The 25,584-nt window shown below is 36.6% G+C and overlaps 1 protein-coding gene across 1 annotated transcript; it reads left to right on the forward strand.

Moving 5' to 3' along the window:
* Positions 1-1,426: 1,426 nt before the first annotated feature.
* Positions 1,427-24,293, forward strand: LOC143230359 (barH-like 2 homeobox protein). The gene is made up of 4 exons (XM_076463802.1): positions 1,427-2,007; positions 14,697-14,791; positions 18,156-18,271; positions 23,095-24,293. Exons 1-4 carry the CDS (start codon positions 1,644-1,646, stop codon positions 23,426-23,428), a joined length of 909 nt encoding a protein of 302 aa, XP_076319917.1. The 5' UTR covers positions 1,427-1,643; the 3' UTR covers positions 23,429-24,293.
* Positions 24,294-25,584: the final 1,291 nt, after the last annotated feature.

The following is a 25,584-nucleotide window of genomic DNA, read 5'->3' on the forward strand; positions in this document are numbered from 1 at the left end:
ATCAGAGATCAGTGTTCTCTTCTGTTATCATGAAAACATTAATATACTTTCAAAATCTCTAAAGCTACACAATGGGTTATTTATGCTGTGTCCACCAAAGGTATCGAAACGTATATTCTAGCGTTTGTAAGTCCTTAGATATACCGCTGTGCCACATGGGGCACGCTGTAAATCATTATAACTTTACGTGAGAGAAAACTGAAACCGATAAATATTAATTTTTTATACTGAAACCTGACATTTGAAAAAAATAAAACGTATATATAACATAATACACTGTAATGTTTCAAAGACTTTCCATCTTCTACCGAAGCAGTGGAGTGCAGCGTAAATGAAAATGTTACAGTAGGCAGGCTTGACTCGAGGAATGTTAACAAAACACAACTTCTGTAACTAGATTTATCTGGACAGTTCGAAGCTTTGTAATCTGAAGGGACGGAAATCAAACAAAGTCAAATCCTCACCGAACTTATCCTCACGTGGTGACACGTGATATTTCATACCATTTACTAAGAGGAAGTGATGATAACAAACACTGTAGTTCTGGATCAAAACTTCACTTCTTTATCTAACTAAGTATGAATCAAACTTGTAGCTCTCATCTGATCCAATACGGATCACTTTGCAACTCTCACCTAGTCATCTGTGGATCATAACCAATCCGTTCTTTATACTATCAGGTATGGATTAAAACAGCGGTTCTTTACGGGATTAGGTGTGCGTTAAGTGTAAATTCTTAGCTCGCCATTCGTGTGTAAAAATTCCGTTTTTATCTAATGATGAGTGTGTCTAGACTGAACTTCTCAACTGATCAGCTATGGATCAAAACTGATGATCTTAGCTGATCAGTTACGATTGAAAACTGAAATTTTCATTGATCCTGTATTTCCGCATCGAATGTAACGAATAAAACTACATCAAGTCCTCACTTATATGAAACAGTGTTTCGTTTGACATTTAATATCTTACAGTTGTGAGGGTTTTGTACACGGGTATTCACATTTAGCTGGGAGGATATTGTCATATGGATGTGAGAATCTCCCCATATAATTGTTGACATGTAATCGTGAGGATTTATCATATTCTTATTGATGTATAAGTTTGAAGATTTTACCATCTTATGGAAAGTGATATGTTTACATAATATAACTTATAAAGTAATAAGTTTTATGTTTCTCACACCAATGATTGTAACTTGTATATGAAATTGCAGCAATACGAACATCCCACCTTCCTTCCATATAAGTATCGGTAATTAACATTCCTCGCACATGTTACTGGCTTGCAACACTTTAGTTTCGTCGCCCTGATAATGGATGGTTAATTTTGGAATCAGTTCATTGGCTGTTGAGTTAGTAGGCGGTGCTCCGTTCAACTACTGATTCTGCAATTCGTGGTCGGCTACCAGTTAAAATAGTGACGTTTACACTGCTACGTCACGCCAATATTCGGTCTGTGGAGACGGGCAAGTTATTCCATATTAACGCCTCTTTCGCGGTGCGTTTTGACGAATTTAGTGTGTTGTATTACTTCTCACGTGAAGTGTAACAGCGCGTGTATCCATTAGCGGGTTGGGACGAGTGGCTACGCTCAACGAGAACAGATCTCACTATGGAAACTGGACCAGCCTTTGGCACTCAGTCATGATCGTGAATATGTTTGAAACTGAAGAAACCATGACTCCGAAACATTCAGAGGACACAAGCTATACGTCAAAACGGACATTTAGGGCCCGTGACGGCGGCTCGCACGATCGCGACGACTTGGCTAGCCAAGTCCAACCGACGGACTTACGTACAACGCGTATCCGCGAGACCCACGTGCTACACGCTCCAACCTCTTTCCTCATAAGAAACCTAATCGAAAGTGGTGATAATGAATTTAAAGAAAGAAATTCGTCCAGGTGTTCAGATGGTTCTTTCGCGGAAAAAGACAGCGAACAACCGGAAGACCAGTCGGACAACGAACAGATCACGTCCAAGGAAAAGGACCTGACAGACGGTGAAGGTAAATATATCTATGCACAGCATATCTATTATTGGTTGGCTTTAACTTTGTCCCCTCGCAGTGAATAAGAAATGATTCACTGATAGTTGAGACCTGAGGTGACACATTTTACTGTACATTGAAAATACGTTATATGGGAGAAATTTACTGTCGAATTTCTAGGTTTTATATGAACTGTTCTATATAGTTACAATGTTTCATCGATAAAGATAACCACAAGAACAGTTACACCTGTGAAGAGAGGATTTATGGTTTGTACGGTTTGTTACTGTTATACCTGTATAGGTGCTGTATTGTAGTTCTGTATAACTCAGGTAACAAGCAGGTTTGTTCCACAGGTGTATGTATGTGTTCAGTTAGTACGGTTTGTTACAGTTATACCTGTATAGGTGCTGTATTGTAGTTCTGTATAACTCAGATGACAAGCAGATTTGTTCCACAGGTGTATGTATGTGTTCAGTTAGTACGGTTTGTTACAGTTATACCTGTATAGGTGCTGTATTGTAGTTCTGTATAACTCAGGTAACAAGCAGGTTTGTTCCACAGGTGTATGTATGTGTTCAGTTAGTACGGTTTGTTACTGTTATACCTGTATAGGTGCTGTATTGTAGTTCTGTATAACTCAGATGACAAGCAGATTTGTTCCACAGGTGTATGTATGTGTTCAGTTAGTACGGTTTGTTACAGTTATACCTGTATAGGTGCTGTATTGTAGTTCTGTATAACTCAGATGACAAGCAGGTTTGTTCCACAGGTGTATGTATGTGTTCAGTTAGTACGGTTTGTTACAGTTATACCTGTATAGGTGCTGTATTGTAGTTCTGTATAACTCAGATGACAAGCAGGTTTGTTCCACAGGTGTATGTATGTGTTCAGTTAGTACGGTTTGTTACAGTTATACCTGTATAGGTGCTGTATTGTAGTTTTATATAACTCAGATGACAAGCAGATTTGTTCCACAGGTGTATGTATGTGTTCAGTTAGTACGGTTTGTTACAGTTATACCTGTATAGGTGCTGTATTGTAGTTCTGTATAACTCAGGTAACAAGCAGGTTTGTTCCACAGGTGTATGTATGTGTTCAGTTAGTACGGTTTGTTACTGTTATACCTGTATAGGTGCTGTATTATAGTTTTATATAACTCAGATGACAAGCAGATTTGTTCCACAGGTGTGTGTAGATGTTTTAGAATAAGCGTGAGAACGCACAAACATATGAAGGTGAACAAATGAAATTCATTACAGTTTCGTATGATTTCAAATAATAAGTCGAGTAATTATACGAAATTTCGAACAAGCTCGAAGTTTGAGGAAATAAATGAGACAAGTTTTGATCGTTGAAGACCCACATCAGATAATTATAATATTATCTTTATCGTTGAAGACCCACATCAGATAATTATAATATTATCTTTATCGTTGAAGACCCACATCAGATAATTATAATATTAACTTTATCGTTGAAGACCCACATCAGATAATTATAATATTATCTTTATCGTTGAAGACCCACACCAGATAATTATAATATTAACTTTATCGTTGAAGACCCACATCAGATAATTATAATATTATCTTTAACGTTGAAGACCCACACCAGATAATTATAATATCTTTATATATATATAAAATGGAGGACCCTCATTGGCTGTGGATTATCTGATCGAATATATAAGTATATATATATATATACTTTCAGTTTTCTAAGCTTCTATTGGCTGCGCTTTCCCATAATATAGGAAATAGTGAATCTCTGACTGAAAGACAAGTCTTCATGATTTAATAGCTTGTTGTATTATCAGAATAAAACATCCTGAAGACATGTACAAAAAACCCACACAAACAATCTAATAGTTGTATAAAAATACCAGCAGTAAAAGGTAATGGGTGGAAGGGAAGTTCCATTCAAAACAATTTTAGAAATAGTTGTCCTACAGTAACGAAGTGCGGAGTGTGTGTGAACCCTTGTCTGACAGAATAATGGGATTTGGTCGTCATTCCTATAGAACACCCACAGTAACGAAGTGCGGAGTGTGTGTGAACCCTTGTCTGTCAGAATAATGGGATTTGGTCGTCATTCCTATAGAACACCCACAGTAACGAAGTACGGAGTGTGTGTCAACCCTTGTCTGACAGAATAATGGGATATGGTCGTCAGGCCTATATAACACCCACAGTAACGAAGTGCGGAGTGTGTGTGAACCCTTGTCTGACAGAATAATGGGATTTGGTCGTCATTCCTATAGAACACCCACAGTAACGAAGTGCGGAGTGTGTGTGAACCCTTGTCTGACAGAATAATGGGATTTGGTCGTCATTCCTATAGAACACCCACAGTAACGAAGTGCGGAGTGTGTGTGAACCCTTGTCTGACAGAATAATGGGATTTGGTCGTCATTCCTATAGAACACCCACAGTAACGAAGTGCGGAGTGTGTGTGAACCCTTGTCTGACAGAATAATGGGATTTGGTCGTCATTCCTATAGAACACCCACAGTAACGAAGTGCGGAGTGTGTGTGAACCCTTGTCTGACAGAATAATGGGATTTGGTCGTCATTCCTATAGAACACCCACAGTAACGAAGTGCGGAGTGTGTGTGAACCCTTGTCTCACAGAATAATGGGATTTGGTCGTCATTCCTATAGAACACCCACAGTAACAAAGTGCGGAGTGTGTGTGAACCCTTGTCTGACAGAATAATGGGATCTGGTCGTCAGGCCTATAGAGCACCCACAGTAACGAAGTGCGGAGTGTGTGTGAACCCTTGTCTCACAGAATAATGGGATTTGGTCGTCATTCCTATAGAACACCCACAGTAACAAAGTGCGGAGTGTGTGTGAACCCTTGTCTGTCAGAATAATGGGATTTGGTCGTCATTCCTATAGAACACCCACAGTAACGAAGTACGGAGTGTGTGTCAACCCTTGTCTGACAGAATAATGGGATATGGTCGTCAGGCCTATATAACACCCACAGTAACGAAGTGCGGAGTGTGTGTGAACCCTTGTCTGACAGAATAATGGGATTTGGTTGTCATTCCTATAGAACACCCACAGTAACGAAGTGCGGAGTGTGTGTGAACCCTTGTCTGACAGAATAATGGGATTTGGTCGTCATTCCTATAGAACACCCACAGTAACGAAGTGCGGAGTGTGTGTGAACCCTTGTCTGACAGAATAATGGGATTTTGTCGTCAGGCCTATAGAACACCCACAGTAACGAAGTGCGGAGTGTGTGTGAACCCTTGTCTGACAGAATAATTGGATTTGGTTGTCATTCCTATAGAACACCTACAGTAACGAAGTGCGGAGTGTGTGTGAACCCTTGTCTGACAGAATAATGGGATTTGGTTGTCATTCCTATAGAACACCCACAGTAACGAAGTGCGGAGTGTGTGTGAACTCTTGTCTGACAGAATAATGGGATTTGGTTGTCATTCCTATAGAACACCCACAGTAACGAAGTGCGGAGTGTGTGTGAACCCTTGTCTGACAGAATAATGGGATTTGGTTGTCATTCCTATAGAACACCCACAGTAACGAAGTGCGGAGTGTGTGTGAACTCTTGTCTGACAGAATAATGGGATTTGGTCGTCATTCCTATAGAACACCCACAGTAACGAAGTGCGGAGTGTGTGTGAACCCTTGTCTGACAGAATAATGGGATTTGGTCGTCATTCCTATAGAACATCTACAGTAACGAAGTGCGGAGTGTGTTTTTTTTTTACGAAGTTTGATTTGGTTTGTTTTGAATTTCGCGCAAAGCTACTCGAGGGCTATCTGCGCTAATCGTCCCTAATTTTGTAAGACTAGAGGGAAGGCAGCTAGTCATCATCACCCATCGCTAAACTCTTGGGCTACTCTTTTATCAACGAATAGTAGAATTGACCGTCACATTATAACGCCCCTACGGTTGAAAGGGCGATAATGTTTGGTTTAACGGGTATTCGAACCCGCGACCCTCGGATTACGAGTCTTTTTGGGAAGTAATCCGCGAATAATGAATCCTGGTAGTCCTACCATGCTAATTATTAGAACACGCTGGTCGTACGGAAAGAATCGTTAGGTAATATAAGTTGTTGGGGTTATGAATAGGAATCTTCTCCATATCTGTTTTATATGTGTATTGATTCAGTACGTTATAGTAAAAAGTTTCATACATCGCACTCATTGAAACAGCCATGCAAACATTACCGTCGTAAGGCAATCATGTTCAAAGCACTCCACCCTCCCTGTATGCTTTCCGTAAGATATTTAGTGTCCCTTCGCCTGTTCCACCAGTCTGATCACACAGAACTGCATCAGCACTGTATCAAGTGACTTGACCAATATCTCTGTAAAACAGTATGAACACTCATTTCGTTCTCAAGCAGCTGAAGGTATGTGACGGTTGAACATATGATAATTACTCATGTATATGCGACTTTTTTTTTTCATACAGATCTTTCTTAATTAAATTGTGTATTCTTGCCTATTGCACATTGGCAGCTTTTGCAACTAATTTTTGCGTTCGTGTGTTCTCGCCTGTTTGAAGATTCCACACTTAGCTTACGACGGTTAGGGTACGACTGGTTGCATTAGTAGTTTCTTTCTGGATAGTCTTAGTGTTCCAGGTTGATCCATATGGGTTGATCTAAATATCCGACCTGAAAACGTTTTTATTATCTAGATATATGAATATTTTTGCACTTGTTTGTCTGAAGTTAAGTACAAAAATAAACAATGGGCTATCTGTGCTCTACCCACCACGGGTATCGAAACAAGGTTTCTTAACGTTATAAGTTCGCAGACACACCGCTTTGCCACTGGGAGGCCATTTTTGTATGTGTGTGTATTGGAAAGAACAGTGTATCACCCACCGTTTCCAAAAGCGATCAGTTTTCAGTTGCATCACACTATAAACAATGTAGTTCTGGTATTTCCTTCCACGGCGATCGTGTTACAGGTATGGTTGTTACGTGATTTGCCGATTTGCATACTAAATATCGTGCCCTTTCAGCCTTGGCGGACATTATAATGTGTCGGTTAATCCCACTATTTGTTGGTAAAAGAGTAGCCCAAGAGTTGGCGGTGGGTGGTGATGACTAGCTGCCTTCCGTCTAGTCTTACACTGCTAAGTTAGGGACGGTTAGCGCAGATAGCCCTCGTGTAGCTTTGCGCGAAATACAAAACAACAACAAAAAATAAAAAAATTCAAGATTCTTTTAATATAGCGTCCTCATGTGTGTGTTAATAGAACTAAAATATTGCATTCATCAAATCACTGCACATTACACATTTTCTAATATTGTTGTGAAGGAGAAATAAATAATATATATATATATAATACATTAAAAATTATAATAGAAATATAATAAAATGTCAAATTTTTAAAGACAAGTACGGATCAGTATATACTAACCTGGTCCACCATAGTAATATATATAAACTAATATAATATATAGTGATTTTCTAAAGAATGGATATATATATATACATTATTTTAGGTAACTAGCTTTTTTAGTTTTGACTTGCTTTTATGTTTTTTGTAACATTACAACTTTCTATATCACTATATCTAGCTAGGTTACCTATATATCGATTCCTACTAATCTTTGTAATATTTAAAACTGTTATTATACTTGTTTTATTTTCTTATCCATATTTTTGTGCGCCATCAGCGCCCAATGTGGGATTCGATTTTATTACTGATCAGGACCTCTACGAACCTACCCTAAAATCTAATTGCAACACCAAAGTAGCGTATCGTCCGTATATATATATATATATTACTACTATTATTTTTAACACCATAAAGGAATTATTGGGAACCTAGACTAAAACTTTCTGTGTTTATATAAACAATAAGTTCTAGGCTTAGTGTCAACCTAACAACTGTAGAATCAACAAAATGTTATTTTCCTTCTAATTCTCTCCATTTCCAAGGTTTTCATTAGTTAAGCCTCTTTTAGAATTGTTATTAATATCTTTAAACTTAACACCTCAATTTATTATTAAACTTATTCGTTACGTATTCAAAACAAGAATATATTCAGAAGTCTTGTACGACGTCCACATTGGTAAGATTTGGTATTGGTATTTTCATCGAAATGGCAGTTCTGCGCAAATCAGCGATCTATAGAGTTCCACATATAGATTTTATTAATTTCGAACTGCTGCTAAATAACGAACACATGGCCGTAAGTACAGAGTGTCCAGCGGCGTCACTTTAAACCTCAATTACGCAGTTAAGCGTGCTTATCACTGGGCCACGCCTGGTTTTCAACATTCTGAGAAGTTAATACAACAGGAATCGTTATTAGATAAACTAAATAAATGTCTCTCGGCACACATTCCCGTTAACAGTGACTTATTATCACCAGTTTAACAACGTGAAGGTTTGTTCTTGAGGGTCCAACTACGTGAAGTTCCTCAAACATTTGTAAGTATTGTCCATTCAAACCAACCTTGATTGAACGCCAAAAAAGAAAAAAAGGAAATCAGATGTCACCAGGTTAGTATTTCGTGAGTTGAGAAGTTGATTACTAAACATAATTTAAAGCTAGTTTAGCTCGCAGTTGGCATTATGTATGTGTTGGTATTGTTCGCGTCCGTCGTGGGAAGTGAGAACGTGGCATGCCCTAACAGCGAATGAACTTTGACTTTTATGGCATTATCATTCATTAGCTATAATTTACTTGTGGGAAATAAAATCCAATTTAAATGACAATTTTAAATTTGGGTTTGCTCGTTTTAATGAAAGGTACATATTGGGCTGTCTACATTCTTCCCACTATGAGGAATCAGACCCCGGTTTTCAGCGTTGTAAGTCCGTAAACAAACCCATTGGGAGATTAGAAGTTTAGGTAGGAATTTATATCTGAGTAGTCGTTTATAAATATTTATATAGAACACGTAAGTAATTTTTTTCCTTTCAAAGTTTCGTTTAAATCGTAGTTTGGTTTCATTTACAAAATGAACCATAACAGATTAAACAACAAGTTAATAAACCTTTAAAAATAACATCAGTTTAACCTTTTTCTGTGCCTAGCCATATTTACTTAAACTGACAATATTTTTATTATTACTACTTGGCCCTGGAAACACGAAATTTACACATATTGGAATCGCTTTGACTTACTGGAATCCTACTTTAGCCCTGCTATCTATTGATGGTTTAATGAAGTTTAATTGAAAATGTTTAATATTTTATATGACCCCCAGCGGCACGGTAGCATGTCTGTGGACTTATAGTGCCAACAAACGGGTTTCGATATTGGTGATGGGTAGAGCAGAGATAGCCCATCGTGTAGCTTTGCGCGTAGCTACAGACAAACAAACACTTTTGTATTAAACAACATGCTATGTAGACTAAGAAACAACCATCTATAATTTTAAAAAAGGAAATATATGGTAATTAACAGCGGTAATCTGCTGGGATTATAACGCTAAAAATCGGGGCTTAATCCTTGTGGTCGAGATAGCACCAAAGCGAATATAACGTATAACATAAAATGTTATAAACTATTGTAAAATGACGTATTAATTATACGATAACCTGGTGAAACAAAGGTTATTATTTATAAAGTAATATATATTAGATTCCAAATATTACGTTAACTACTACTATACAGGTTTAGGGCACTAATTGTTCGTTATGTTGTTTTGAAACACTGGTTAAAAGGTGGAATAAGGAACGGGCATGACCAGGTGGTTAGGGCGCACGGCTCGCAATCTGAGGGTTCAAATTCCCGTCACACCAAACATGCTCGCCCTTTCAGCTCGGGCGGCGTTATTGTATAGCGATCAGTCTTACTATTCGTTAGTAAAAGAGTGACCCAAGAGTTGGCGGAGGGTGATGACGACTGCTGTCTTCCTTCTAGTTTTACACTGCTAAATTAGTAACGACTAGCGCAGATTGCCCTCGTGTAGTTTTGAGCGAAATTTAAAAACAAACAAACAAGAAGGGATACATGAATATATTTTAGCACATAAAACATACGATCTTATACGAGAACGATGAATCATACTCGTAATAACTTTGTTCCGCTAAGGGGCGCTCAAGTGTAACCGTAATACAAAGTCAGGGACATTTATATATATATATATATATAATCTGTACACATTTGTAACCAAAAATATTTATACAGATATTAAAAAGTACTGTTGATGTTTAACTTTGCTAAGAATGAAGTGGCTTTCCTTGGTAGTTTCTGTGGGATTCATACAATCGTATGGAATACATAATAATTTAACTTGAATGAAACAATATTTTATAACAAACGAACAAACAAAATTGAATGGTAAAATATAAAGAAAAAACTGTTGTAGTAGCAACAATGAAAATGCTGTATTACTGTCAACAATATCAGATATTGTTGTAACCTATATTTTCGGTTATTTAATTCAGATGTTAACTAGAAAGCGCGTGACATCTATCACCGTATGAATCTACTATATATAAAGCAAACTCAGTGCATGTTGAGACAGCGAATAATTAGGTGAATGTGTTTTGCTTTCAGTTAATATAACCAGCAGGAATCACTGAAGAATTTGGATTAGGGTTAGTTACCGAGTGTATGCGGTTACTCAGTCAAATAGCCGTAAAGTTGTACAAGTTAGTCTCAACTGATTTCGTTTCAACGTTATTTTAGGCCTAAAGTTATTTTAGGCCGACAGTTTAATCATTGTTACAAAATAGTACAGCTATAATAACTTTTAAAAAACTGTAAGGGAAGAATAAAAAGTATGTTATTTCCATTACGTTCGGACTTATTTTCAACTTAGAGCTTGAGAGAAAGTCATTACAAATATTTATAATTTTGTAATAACGATACGAAAACACTTATAACTACCCTAGGTTATCGTTAAAAACATGGAATGTCTGACGTTAATAACAAAAACAGGAGTAATGTGGTAATAACTAAAATAAACAATTTGACAATCTGGTGAGTAAACGACATTTTAGTTGCGTTAATTACCGTTCATATTTTCAAGGCCCTGGCATGGCCGGGTGGTTACGGTGCTCGACTCGCAATCCGAGGGTCGCGTGTTTGAATCTCCGTTTCACCAAACATGCACTCCTTTTCAGCCGTGTTGTAATTATAATATGTCGGTCAATCCTACTATTCGTTGGTAAAAAGGGTAACCCAAGAATTGGCGGTGGGTGGTTATGACTAGCTGCCTTCCTTCTAGTCTTACACTGCTAAGTTAGGGACTGCTAGCGCAGATGGCCCTCGTGTAGCTTCTTTACGCGAAATTCAAGAACAAACAAACATTATAAATACAATTTCTCCATTGAACATATATGAATTTTCTCCCGACAGTATTTGATTATACATGTTTTTGTTTGTTTGTCGAATTTCGCACAAAGCTACTCGAGGGCTATCTGTGCTAGCCGTCCCTAACTTAGCAGTGTAAGACTAGAGGGAAGGCAGCTAGTCATCACCACCCACAGCCAACTCTTGGGCTACTTTTTTACCAAAGAATAGTGGGATTGACCGTCACATTATAACGCCCCCACGGCTTAAAGGGCGGGCATGTTTGGTGAGAGGAGGATTGGAATCCGCGACCCTCAGATTACGAGTCGCACGCCTTAACATGCTTGGCCATGCCGGGCCTGGAGTGAAAGTAAAATACCTCTATTGAGCGACCATTTCAGTACAATAACGACACTTTTTTTAAAGTGAAAAACAAACAATTCTAGACAGGCTTAGGACCTTACATATACACTTCTAACTTTATTTTCGATGACTTGCATCTAGAAAGTGAAATTAAGCGTATAAAATATTCATATTCCGAGCTCTCACATATCGTGTCGAAACTACTTGATTTTGAGAGTACAAAAACGCGACGAGGTATTCGGCGAATGAAAAAATATGTTTGATTCACTAGAACCTTAGTTTCTATTTAATTATTCTGGTTTACATTTAGAACATCTTTATTATACTTTAAACCTTGGGCTTCTTAAAATTTTCAGTATATGTCTTTTTCTTTTTTTTACATAAAAATATCAGATTTCTAGATAACACGTTAAACATCCGGGACATAAATTAAAATTCATATTTGTTTTTGTAAAAATGGGCTATTTTCTTGTAATAAAACGTTCTGTAAAATGTATTTTCGCGTTGCTTTAGTGAAACAACCAGAAAAGAAACGCAAGTAATCTGAATATATTTTGTATACATATATATATTTACAAGTATTTGAACTGTAGGTGGCCACGTGAAATTTTCAAATTTCTCTCTGTGTATACCTACTGTGTTGCATTTTTTGGATAGAGAGGCATTTTATCCCTTAACAAAAAATTGAAGAAGGCTAAACAAATAGCGGAATGTGTTAAAGTAAGACAATTTGTTTTGTTTCCATGCAGGGCTAGAGTACTCTATTTGTAGACAAGTTATGGAATTCGTTTAACAATGGACTTTACCACGTAACTGCAGAATTAGACTTTCATGCCATTTTTCATAACATTGGAATTTTTGTAATGGAAACTTACAAAAGTAGAATAATTAATATTTCAAGAAAATATAGTACTATGTGGTATCTATTAATTTTTAATGTTTTGGGTATCTTTTCTATGGAAATCATTTATTTCTAGACCATATCAATAAAGGCTTAATACAAGAATAATCGATTATACGCTTAAGGTATTGATAAAGTCGAGTTAAGCCTACTTTCCATTTGCTGTTGTGTTATTTTTTTTACAAGATTTTGCAGGCTAAAAGATATATTTTTCAGTGTTAATGACCATGTACAATTTATAAAGCAGATAGCTAACAGAAATCCCTGTGGTTAAAGTTTAAATATATCACAAAATTTGTTTGATTAACATTTTATTACTTTAAACACGATTTGTAAAGCTAATAGAATCATATACTTGTGTTACATTGCTTTGCATGTCTTAAAGTTATTTTTATAGTTCAGTAAAAACTATTTTTTAAATAAATTGAGTCTTTTCTTTTTTTCAACTAAAATCATCTCATTGACAAAAATAACTGGATAGGGAAATTTGTGTTTATCAAAATACTTTAAGGTTTAATTTCTGTATTGCTCTTAATACGATCTGTGACGATCAACCACGTTGACAGTATTATCAATATTAATAAATTATTCGTAAGTTTATCTCATACCATGAATTCTGCCAATGCTGAGTACCACTGAAGAGTGATGAACCTCATCAGAGATGTGACGTCTCGGAGAAGTGCCTTCTTTTCATATCACTTTATTTTTGTGCTATCAGTGTTCCTGTCATTCGTGATGAAGAAAAATCCACTTGATTTAAAAATGTATCTCAAGACAGCTGGTATGGGTATTAAAACTTTTATTAAAATTTTTAAAATTATTAATCTTTTATTTTAATAAAAGTATTAATACTCATACCAGCTGTCTTGAGATACAATGTTCCCGTCAATAGAAGCATAGGTGTAATGTATATCGTGTGAGGAGCGCATGTCCATTCACTTTTTACTCAATAGGAAAACTCCCACATAAGCATACATATACTTACTAATAAATATAGTTTTTATTATAGGATAAATTACTTTACAACTGCACTAGAACCTAGTGGACACCAGCGTTAGGTCTATATTTATACAAGTCTTAGGTTTATTGTTGTAGGTCCTGTCTTGAAACTTAGATGTATTAGGTTTATTGTTGTAGATCCTGTCTTGAAACCCAAATAATATCGTAGGCTTATTGTTTTAGGTCCTTCTTGAAACTCAAATAATGTTTTAGTTTATTGTTGTAAGTCCTGTCTTGAAACCTAAATAATATCTTAGGCTTATTGTTTTAGGTCCTGTCTTGAAACTCAAATAATGTTTTAGTTTATTGTTGTAGGTCCTGTCTCGAAATTCAAATAATGTCTTAGGTTTATTGTTGTAGGTCCTGTCTCGAAATTCAAATAATGTCTCAGGTTTATTGTTGTAGGTCCTCTCGTGAAACCCAAACAATGTATTAGGTTTATGTTGTAAGTCCTGTTATTAAACATAAATAATATCTTAGGCTTATTGTTTTAGGTCCTGTTTTGAAACTCAAATAATGCATTAGGTTTATTGTTGTAGTTCCTGTCTCGAAATTTAAATAATGTCTTAGGTATATTGTTGCAGGTCCTTCTCGAAATCCAGATGCCTTAGGTTTATTGTTGTAGGTCGTATCTTGAAACCCAAATAATATCTCAGGCTTATTGTTTTAGGTCCTGTTTTGAAACTCAGTGTTTTAAGTTTATTGTTGTAGGTCCTGTCTTGAAACTCAGTGTCTTAGGTTTATTGTTATAGGTCTTGTCTTGAAACTCAAATAATGTATTAGGTTTATTGTTGTAGGTCCTGTCTTGAAAGCTAAATAGTGTCTTGGTTTATTGTTGTAGGTCCTGTCTTGAAACCCAGATAATGTCTTAGGTTTGTTGTTGTAGGTCCTGTCTTGAAACTCAAATAATGCGACCGCCTCGGTTTCGCATTTTGATGTTCAACGTGGATAAGAACAAAGGGTAAGAAACACCTAGTGTACGAAACAAGATATAAACAGTTTTATTTGATTCATCGCCCATAAGGTAAAATATTAACTAAAAAAACCTTTAATATATTTTAACATTATTATTTATCATTTTCGTATGAAATACTACAAGTATATTTTATCTATATGTAAAGGTATAATAATTAACATGTGGCTACTACACAACTTTGACTTTCTGAATCACTTTATTTTTACCACTAGGGGGCGATGAAACACCTCATCGAGTAGACAGCCCAAACTTAAAATCCAAAAAACCTAGAAAAGCTCGGACAGCCTTCACAGACCATCAACTTAGGGTGAGTACGTTCACTATTGTAACATCGAAACTTCGATTTATCACGTGAACGGTTAAAACACTTCGATTTATGCACGACACAACACTCGTAGAACCTCAATAATATAGAAAATAATATCAGAAAACGTAATGTGTCACATATTTAGTATGCGTTTTGAGGCGTATAATTGTTAAATTATAGTTCACTGACTTGATCTGGTTTACTACGAAACAACTGTTGTTCAACCATGTGAGTCTACATTATGTCTGTTGTATCGAAACCGACCTCATGGGACCCGGCATGCACGAAAGGCCTCATCGGCACTGGATGTATCAGTAAAAATGTTACATATTATAGCCTCATTTTCCTTCAGTCACAAGTTTTTATAATTACAGTAGAAGCTAGAAAGTCAGTTTAAAGAGAGGGGTCGCTGCTAACAATATTAATATAATTCTTTCCTGTTTATCAACATTTCGATTACAAATCAACATCAGTGGCAGAGCTTTACTTCATTCCACATTTTCATGCACCGTCTCGAGGGTTTGTTTCACGTGTACACGTTTATTTTGTTTGTTTTTTATGAACTGCCATAATGAGGCCCTCTGGTGGAATGACAGTAAGTCTTTGGATTTACAACACTAAAATTGGGGTTTTGATTCCTAAACACAACAGATAGCCAGTTGTGGCTTTGCTATATGAAATACACATGCATCCCCCACTGAAAATTATTGAAGTTAGAATTGGAGTTTCCAAACTGAGGGAGATCGTACGACCGCGTAGACTAAACGAGCAAGACAGAGACCTTTAGTGTTGAAATCTAATCGTTCCTATATATATATATTAATGACGGTTCGGTATAGCCTTGTGATTAGGACGCCTGACTACCAGTGTGAGAGCCGCAGGTTCGAACTCGTATCCTACCAAACATGTTCGCCCTTTCAGTCGTGGGAACGTTACAACTTGCGCTAACTCACTATTATTTGGTAAGAAAAGAAAAGTATCCAATGTTTCACTGCTAAATTAGGAACGTCTAGAGCAAACAGCCCTCGTGTAGTTTTGCGCTAAATTCAAAACAAACCCAAACATTTAAAAATGTTCGACGAGTTTCATGAGTTAAATTCGCTTTGGGTGATGTATATTACCACAGGTCTGTATACAAAATATTAAATATTTTTGTTCATCTAATCAAATGAATGAGGAGTCTTTATAGCCATCTGGTGGTAATGTAATTAACAGTGTATTGTAATAAAATAAGTGTTTACAGATATTTTCTTAACGTCTAATTCATGACTCTTGTATATATGGCGACCCCTGGTGAGCCCCATTACAAACTTATAACGCCGGAAATCGGATTTCAATACCCCTGGTGGGCAAAACACAGGTAGTTCATTGCGTAAACTTGAGCTTAATGACAAACAAACAAACCCTGGTGATCTTTTTAATAACTGTAATTTGTTTCAAACTGTTTTGATGTGACTTGTTCGTAAGATATTTTAAAAATTTTATCAGTAAGTAAAATAAAAGTAAGGTTCTTTATATATCATAATTTATCGCTGCTAACACCTTGTAATGATCTACAAATACCTTAATGATTTTGATACTGAACAAAGTGCACACATACTGTTCAAAGTAAGAGTGACTTGAATGTTTATTATCTATATACTAGCCGCGACATTTGTGGTTGTTTTCATGCCCTTGACTTGAATTCTCTTATTTTATCGTTTTAACGCACGTTATTTAAGCTACGGCTTTTTTTTTTTTTTCTTTTTTGCAGACATTAATTGTTAGATCGATAAATCCTGGCCTATTTGAAAAACTTTACGCTGTCAGACAAAGAAGATCACGTATATATATATATGTAACTTTATTCAATAAAATACACGTAAAGTAAATAGTAAGCTGTGTGTTTGTTTTTCTTTTAGCAAAGCCACAAAGGCTATCTGCTCAGCCCACCGAGGGGAATCGAACCGCTGATTTTAGCGTTGTAAATCCGGAGACATACCGCTGTACTAGCGGGGGGAAAATAGTAACCTAATGGTATTTATAATAGTATATACAATGTGAAACAGTTATGAGCATTCAATGTATGTCACAATTTTACGAGTTCGAATAAAGAAATTTACTAAAACGATGAATAAAAGCCGTAGTAGAGGTGAAACGTAGCTACAAATTGTTTATAGCAGTCTATGAAACGAACCGAAGTTAAATTAGCGCAAAGTAAATTAAACGTGAAGTTATGATAAAGGTAAACCCAGCTGATTATGCAAAAACGTCTGTGTGTTCACAAAGTGACAACCATATGGCTTTGGACGAGCTGCGCATGCGTATTTTAGACCTAAATAAGTCGCAACAGCTCGTAGAAGTCACATTTACTGTAATGGTAATCTTCTTAGGAAATTAGATGCAGGTTGAATGTTGTATGTATGAACCACTTTGCAAATAATAAAAAACAAACTAAAATTGATATAAATAGCCAGTCGTCACGTGATGACAACAACATTGTGCCGTGGTGTACCATACTCGTCGCAGATATAAGTTTCACTAGACGGAAGACCGCTGAGGTTATTTTGAATTGAAAAGCCGAAATGCAGTGTGATTCGTCAAACAAGGCTTCTATTCACAATACAAATTTGTAGCGTTTGATCGAGACATTTGCGAGAAAAGTCGTGGTAGACAAACAAAATCATGTTAAGTATATAGAAAAGAAATTCTGTTATGAGTCCCCTCTAATAAAAGTTTATGATAGTTTTTTTTTATATACGACAAAACTTATACTTGTATCTTTAGAGGTACACAATAAACTAATCGAGAATTTTTACGTATCATTGTTTTGCAACGCCCTCTGTCAGTACATCACCGACACCCGTCTGAGTTCTGGAGTATAATAGCTAATGAGTTTAATGTCAAACGTAAACAAAGTAGTGTGGGTTAGATTATAAGAAGAAAAGTAGGAAAACGGTGATCGCAATGGTGAATATTATTACTTACCCTTGTTCGTCTGGATGATCTAATCATCCATGATGGTATTAACTTGTTTTATTTGTCCTACTACGTGACAACAACCTATTTGATTCGTCCAACCACATGACAGTAACCTGCCATCATTCATCCTACTACGTGACAGTTAGCTGCTTTACTCATCTTACCACGTGACAGTAACGCGCTTTATTCATCCTACCACATGATTATCTCCTTCATTTTTTCCTACCACGTGTCATAATTTGATTTGTTTTCATTCGACCACGTGATGTCTTGTTCCATTTGCTCTATCACCAGTGATAATATTTTTCTTCATTCCTCATTCTACTATTAGAATTAATTCAATAATTAAGAGAATTTAAACCAGTTTTGTTCCAGAATATCAAACTTTTCTTTTTCTTTCTAGACTCTAGAAAAAAGTTTTGAACAACAGAAATACCTGAGCGTCCAGGAGCGAATGGAGCTGGCCTCAAAGTTAAACCTAACTGACACACAAGTCAAGACTTGGTACCAAAACAGAAGGTGAGTAATGGTGGTGTTGATTGTATTGTTATTTGTACAGAACAGAAGGTGAGTGAGGATGGTGTTGATTGTGTTGTTGTCAATCTGTTATTTGTACAGAACAGAAGGGGAGTGAGGATGGTGTTGATTGTGTTGTTGTCAATCTGTTATTTGTACAGAACAGAAGGTGAGTGAGGATGGTGTTGATTGTGTTGTTGTCAATCTGTTATTTGTACAGAACAGAAGGGGAGTGAGGATGGTGTTGATTGTGTTGTTGTCAATCTGTTATTTGTACAGAACAGAAGGGGAGTGAGGATGGTGTTGATTGTGTTGTTGTCAATCTGTTATTTGTACAGAACAGAAGGTGAGTGAGGATGGTGTTGATTGTATTATTGTAAAGATGTTGTTTTTATAGAATAGAAGGTGAGTGATGAGTTGTTGTTGTTTTTTGTGACATAAAACGAAATAATCCGATAGGTCAGAGTTCATGTTTGTATTTTTGTGTTTTACTTTTTACATGGATAGCAACATACAAAAAATTATGTGACGTAGGCAAGAAAATGGGTTGTTTTTAATAATCTACAAGAAAATAATGACAGATAATTATGTAGCTTTAAGTCAAGGTTTTTACGATAATAAATGGTGTCTCGCGTGTCCGAATTTTCGCTTCATTTGTGTGTGTGTGTAATTATAAAATTAATGTACGTGTTTATAGGCAGAAAAGTAGCACAGGTTGAAGAATTTGGCAGAATAGAAAGTGAAGCTGTTAATGACTGTTAAAAAGTTTTATTTCGATGATTTCTTGAGTACTTCACAAACAATATTTTAATAAATAAGTCTTTGTCACTTGCCCTTTGATTGGTTCCTTTTTACCCTGTATACGTGTGTGATGTTTTTGTATGAATTAATATTAATTTCTATTGTTAAAGGCATTTGTTACTTCGAGGTAAAAAATGACCAAATGAAGATGTACTAAAGCGTGCTAATAACACGAAGGAAATCTTTATTAACGAATATTAAGTATCCAGAAAAATATTTGGAACGTCGGATTTTGGTGACACTAAATACGTTTCCCACTTTCCTAATTTGTATATGGTCTAGTTGACATCACATCCTTGTTAAGAAGGTTTTATTGTTAACCTGATGATGACCTAAGAAGGTCGAAACGTTGTTCTGTACTTTATTTTAATTAAGGTTTTAAAACCCACACCAGTCGTCTTGAGAAAGACGATGCCAGGTTTTATGTATGGACTGCTTTTTTATAATAGGTGTCTGTGATACGTTGGCGATAACTTTAGACAGTAAACAAAGAACAGACAGCCCACTTGTTTTAAAGTAATATATGAAAACAAGTCAAACGTATATACAGATGTTCGTTGATTAATACAGTTGTATCTAGAGCTTCAAGTAATTCTATTTTTGTCAAAATATGGACAAGCTGGTTCAGTTACTTTAGAACACAGTGTGATAAGACAAATTATTTCTTCTTTGCTTTGTAAGTACAATGCAATAGGTGATAATTTCACTTTAGAAATCGCCACTATGCACTGTTTATGGCTAACTTTACAATCATGCAGTCTAAATCTTTCTCGCGAACTAAATTTTTTAACGCGTATATATATTCCGACTAAGTTCTACAGCCTTGTGCACACTACTGGATAGTATAATGCAATAATACTCGATTAAAACAAGGAAAGACAGAAGTTTCTAGTAACATGGCGCAATAATATGACAATCACAAAGAACAATTGAACTACAAAGCACGTGATTCGTAAACAGTTACGTAAATAAACTGATATAAACTATCGCTTCTTAACAAAAAACAAATTTAACATTCACGCTAGATAAACTATCTAAATTAAAACTTACTCACCAAACTTAAACTGAAAGAGTCTCGTACATCTATAAGACGACTTACCATGGTAACAGCAGAAGAACATAGCGATGGTTTGCCATGGAAATGATGGTGTTAATGAAATAGTAAAGTGTTATCATGGTAACCTTAGTTACGTATACTAATTTTCTAATTTATTTTGGGATTTTCTTCTATTATCCATTACTTCCTTTATTTTCTGTTAACGTTTGCGAGAAAAGGTCTTTTTTTATTTTAAACCTCTGGTAGCTTTTTAAACGTAGTTGATAACAAGTCCCTATACGTTTATGTAAGCGCCATGATGTTTTTTATGTTTGTAATAAAATTAAATTCTTCCTTACGCCTTACAAGAGAAATATGAGGGTCGCGGGTTGGAATCTCCTTCCCACCAAACATGGCAATCCCACTATTCGTTGGTAAAAGAGTAGCCCAAGAGCTGGCGGTGGGTGGTACTGACTAGTTGCTTTCCTTCTAGTCTTTCATTGCTAAATTAGGGACTAATAGCGCAGATGGCCCTCGAGTAGTTTTAAGGGAAATTCAAAACAAACAAAACCACATCAAGAGCACTGACGAAGGATTTGGATCACGTGACATTATGAGCGAGTCATCCAAAATATAAATGCCTTCGAATTTGTGTCTAGACAATTTAACACGTTGACGCATAAATGTTTGTGGACATTTGTGACAGATAATGAAGCCGATAAAAGCAAAGTTCCAGTTTGAATAGTTTTAATCCTATGAAGAAGGAGATAAATAAACCCCTAGAATATTCCAGCAACATTTGGTGTCTCTCCTCTTTACAAAGTATGATGATTTGAAACCCTTTTCGTCCTGTTAAAAAACAAAATACAACAATTCACCAAAACAACTACTCATTGACAAGGGCTAACTTTTACCCGTGTTCATATAACCCCCTTGTGCCTCAACGTAACAATAGTAACAAGGGCTAACTTTTACCCGTGTTCATATAACCCCCTTGTGCCTCAACGTAACAATAGTAACAAGGGCTAACTTTTACCCGTGTTCATATAACCCCCTTGTGCCTCAACGTAACAATAGTAACAAGGGCTAACTTTACTTGTGTTCATATAACCCCTTGTGCCTCAACGTAACAATAGTAACAAGGGCTAACTTTACCCGTGTTCATATAACCCCTTGTGCCTCAACGTAACAATAGTAACAAGGGCTAACTTTACTTGTGTTCATATAACCCCCTTGTGCCTCAACGTAACAATAGTAACAAGGGCTAACTTTTACCCGTGTTCATATAACCCCCTTGTGCCTCAACGTAACAATAGTAACAAGGGCTAACTTTTACTTGTGTTCATATAATCCCCTTGTGCCTCAACGTAACAATAGTAATAAGGGCTAACTTTTACCCGTGTTCATATAACCCCCTTGTGCCTCAACGTAACAATAGTAACAAGGGCTAACTTTTACTTGTGTTCATATAACCCCCTTGTGCCTCAACGTAACAATAGTAACAAGGGCTAACTTTTACCCGTGTTCATATAACCCCCTTGTGCCTCAACGTAACAATAGTAAGTATACATAATTTACAGTCATTACATGTACATTAAACAATAGTTTGCCAAATTATATTGTAAATAGTTGGATAGGTTTAATAAGAACGAAATAAAATAGTTTATATCTTAAGATTTATCTTCAGATTATGAAGATAGGACGTTTATCATTAACACCAGTAAATAAAGGCTGAACCCTTCCAGTAGATAACACGTTATCTGACTACTCGAACTATTATGTCCCTCACAGGCACAGCGGACTTAACACCGCTAAAAACCGGGCTTCGATACCCGTGATGGGCAGAGCATAGATAGCTCATTGTTTATCTTTGTGCTTAATTCAAAGCAACAACAACGACGAAATTTGTTTTCTTTTCTAGTTGCACGAACTCGCCAAGAAATAAAATGTACATAGTAAGAAAGACTGCAAGCCTTGGATAATTAAACAAAAGTTCAGAAACAAAATTTGTCTAAGTTTTTTTTAGTTTTAATGTAACGGTTTAAACTTCTTGACGAAGAGCTTTCGCTCGAAACGTTACAAATTAGTGTAAAGTTTTTGTCATGTTTCACTCACTCTGAACACTTTTTCCTTATTCCAGAAATATATATATGTTCCCTCGCAGCTTCATGATATTCAGTTCAACCTGCAAGTTGAAATATTGGGTTCAAATGATCCAACACTTCTTACTCTTACAAACCAAGAGTGAGGAGAGATTCAGTTTTAATTTCGGTCAGGCATGCCCAGGTGGGTTGAGGCATTCGAGTCGTAATCCGAAGGTCGCGGGTTCGAATCCCCGTCGCACCAAACATGCTCGCCCTTTCAGCCCTGGGGGCGTTATAATGTCACGGTCAATCCCACTATTCGTTGGTAAAAGAGTAGCCCAAGAGTTGGTGGTGGCTGGTGATGACTAGCTGCCTCCCCTCTAGTCTTACACTGCTAAATTATGGACGGCTAGCGCAAATAATCCTCGTGTAGCTTTGCGCAAAATTCAAAAAACAAACAGTTTTAATTTTAATATATTTCTTAGATCGCGGACTTATCATTCTGAAACTTACTGATCTCAGTCGAGTTGTTCTCACTTTGAAAAATATTACCGTTTCTCACTGCCAACAAAATATAGCTTTAGTTCAATCCTTGTTCACAAATCTCTTGTTGTCTTTACAAGCACAAAAATAAACTAATAAATTCCGTTTGTTTTTATGAACGATGTGTCAAAATGCCCCTCGGACCCATTTTGTTATTTATTTAAATATTTAAAACAAAGTTGTTGTCTGTTTATTCGTCTAAGTTCCAAAATTAACGTCCTAGTTGTAACGGTTTTATTATGCTGCAAAAACAAAGTTTTAGTGTATACTAAGTTTATGCTTTCCATAAAAACAACATTAGTACGACACGTATAGTTTATATAACCAGTTACAAGTAAAAATTAAACTTTTTTACATTTCAGGACAAAGTGGAAAAGGCAGACGATGATGACTCTAGAATTACTTCCGTCAGATGGCGCTGCATTTAGTAGGTTTCCTCAACTGTGGAGTCCGGCTCCTTCGCTTCTCTGGCCATATAGCTACAGTAATTACCTGTCCACTATATCTACTCTATCTGGACTGACCAGTAGCAGCATGGCTTCTTCCGGTGGTCCCTCAACCCTGGGGCTCTACCAAAGGCAGGCCTCCCCTCTGGACAATAATCGCCCCATGCTGCCTCGGGCTCTTTATCATGGGGAGAGTGCGTACGCCACGTTACAATCATTTTACCAAGGACAAACTACTCAGTTGTCGTAATTGAAATCGTTGTGGTCAGTTGAAATGGTCAGTTTCTTAGCGGAGCTGTGATAAGAAGTACAATGAAGTACACGTTCTAAAGGCTTGTCATTTAGGCTTGTAAGAAGGCAACCATATTGTCACAAGCTTATATATATATATTTAATGTTGAAGTTTCAACCAAGAACAATGAAAATTCTTATTTCATTCTCTTATTTATTAAAGAATTGCAGTAAAACCTGTTGTTTGAAAACCTACTACGTTCAAATACTTTGTTTCTTGTGAGATTTTGACATGTAATTTAGTAGGTAGTTTAGAGTACGAAGTTATCATAACTTTGTTGACTTGTAACCTATTATCATATTTAGTTTATCCTTTATAATTTGGACATCTTTCAAAATTCCAAGGTTTTTAAGACTTCCATTGCCACAGAAGCTTGATTCATCTAATTTAATTACTTTGTGTATATGTCACATGAAAAGCTTAATGTAAGTGGTGGTCCACGAACCTATAATCTTGTGTTGGTTTCTAGGAAATAGTATTTGTAGCTTTCGTAATGAGAAATAACTGTACAAGTGTTTCTTAAAGAAATATTTTTTCATGTTTCTTACAAACCAAATTAAAAATTATTTGCTCAGGAACAAATCACAGGAAGAAAAAAAATTAATTACTTGGATCCTGTTGTTTGTTTTCTTCATGCAACAGTAGAAACAATTGCACGTGAATAAATGTATCATGTTGTAAGTACTTACACGTGTTGTTAACTCTGTCCAACTTACGCCCAAAATACATTATCTTCGCAAGGAAACTAATTTAACTTATTTTGTTGTTTCCTTGTTGCATCTACAGAATATTATCATTACAGGAAAACTTTAATAAATATTAGTTACATTGAAATCGTCTGTCAGTTGAATATTAAAAACAACAACAACTTGTAACTCTAGATAAAACGAGTGTTGAAACTAACTACAGATTGTTTACCTTGACACATCCGTTTCCCAGTAGCAGTAAGCTTGAAGACTTATGAGGCTAAAAGTAGAGTTCGATTCTTGCGGCAGGCACAGCTCGGATATCCTACAGTCCAGAATTGTGTTTAATAACAAAACAAATATATCAACCATTTATCCCTGAAAGGTTAAACTGCCTCTGAAAGAAATGTGCGTAAGTCACTGCGTGTCCAGTTAAATTATATGTTTATATTCACCAATGTAAGACTCACTTCAAATAACACTTCATAAAGTGTATTGGGAATGATAAAAATGGAACATTGAATAATAGAAGAACGAAACGAAACGACCAGGGACTACACCAGTACTGATGTAGGAAGATGGACAGAATGTGGACCAGGGACTACACCGGTACTGATGTAGGAAGATGGACAGAATGTGGACCAGGGACTACACCGGTACTGATGTAGGAAGATGGACAGAATGTGGACAAGGGACTGCACCGGTACTGATATAGGAAGATAAACAGAATGTGGACCAGGGACTGCACCGGTACTGATGTAGGAAGATGGACAGAATGTGGACCAGGGACTACACCAGTACTGATGTAGGAAGATGGACAGAATGTGGACCAGGGCCTACACCAGTACTGATGTAGGAAGATGGACAGAATGTGGATCAGGGACTACACTGGTACTGATGTAGGAAGATGGACAGAATGTGGATCAGGGACTACACCGGTACTGATGTAGGAAGATGGACAGAATGTGGACCAGGGACTACACCAGTACTGATGTAGGAAGATGGACAGAATGTGGACCAGGGACTACACCAGTACTGATGTAGGAAGATGGACAGAATGTGGATCAGGGACTACACTGGTACTGATGCTGGTGTAGGAAGATGGACAGCACGTGGATCAGGGACTACACCGGTACTGATGTTGGTGTAGGAAGATGGACAGAACGTGGATCAAGGACTACACCGGTACTGATGCTGGTGTAGTAAGATGGACAGAATGTGGATCAGGAACTACACTGGTACTGATGTTGGTGTACGAAGATGGACAGAACGTGGATCAGGGACTACATCGGTACTGATGTTGGTGTAGGAAGATGGACAGAATGTGGATCAAGGACTACACTGGTACTGATGTTGGTGTAGGAAGATGGACAGAATGTGGATTAAGGACTACACCGGTACTGATGCTGGTGTAGGAAGATGGACAGA

This window comes from Tachypleus tridentatus, chromosome 1, assembly GCF_004210375.1.
Source record: "Tachypleus tridentatus isolate NWPU-2018 chromosome 1, ASM421037v1, whole genome shotgun sequence".
Lineage (NCBI taxonomy): Eukaryota > Metazoa > Arthropoda > Merostomata > Xiphosura > Limulidae > Tachypleus > Tachypleus tridentatus.

What these genes read in the sequence shown, in the direction of transcription:
- LOC143230359 (XM_076463802.1), top strand. Translation starts at nt 1,644, where the DNA reads ATGATCGTGAATATGTTTGAAACTGAAGAAACCATGACTCCGAAACAT. An exon ending in TCACAGACCATCAACTTAGG is followed by an intron (nt 14,792 to 18,155) that starts GTGAGTACGTTC and finishes TTTTCTTTCTAG; the next exon opens with ACTCTAGAAAAAAGTTTTGA. An exon ending in ACTTGGTACCAAAACAGAAG is followed by an intron (nt 18,272 to 23,094) that starts GTGAGTAATGGT and finishes TTTACATTTCAG; the next exon opens with GACAAAGTGGAAAAGGCAGA.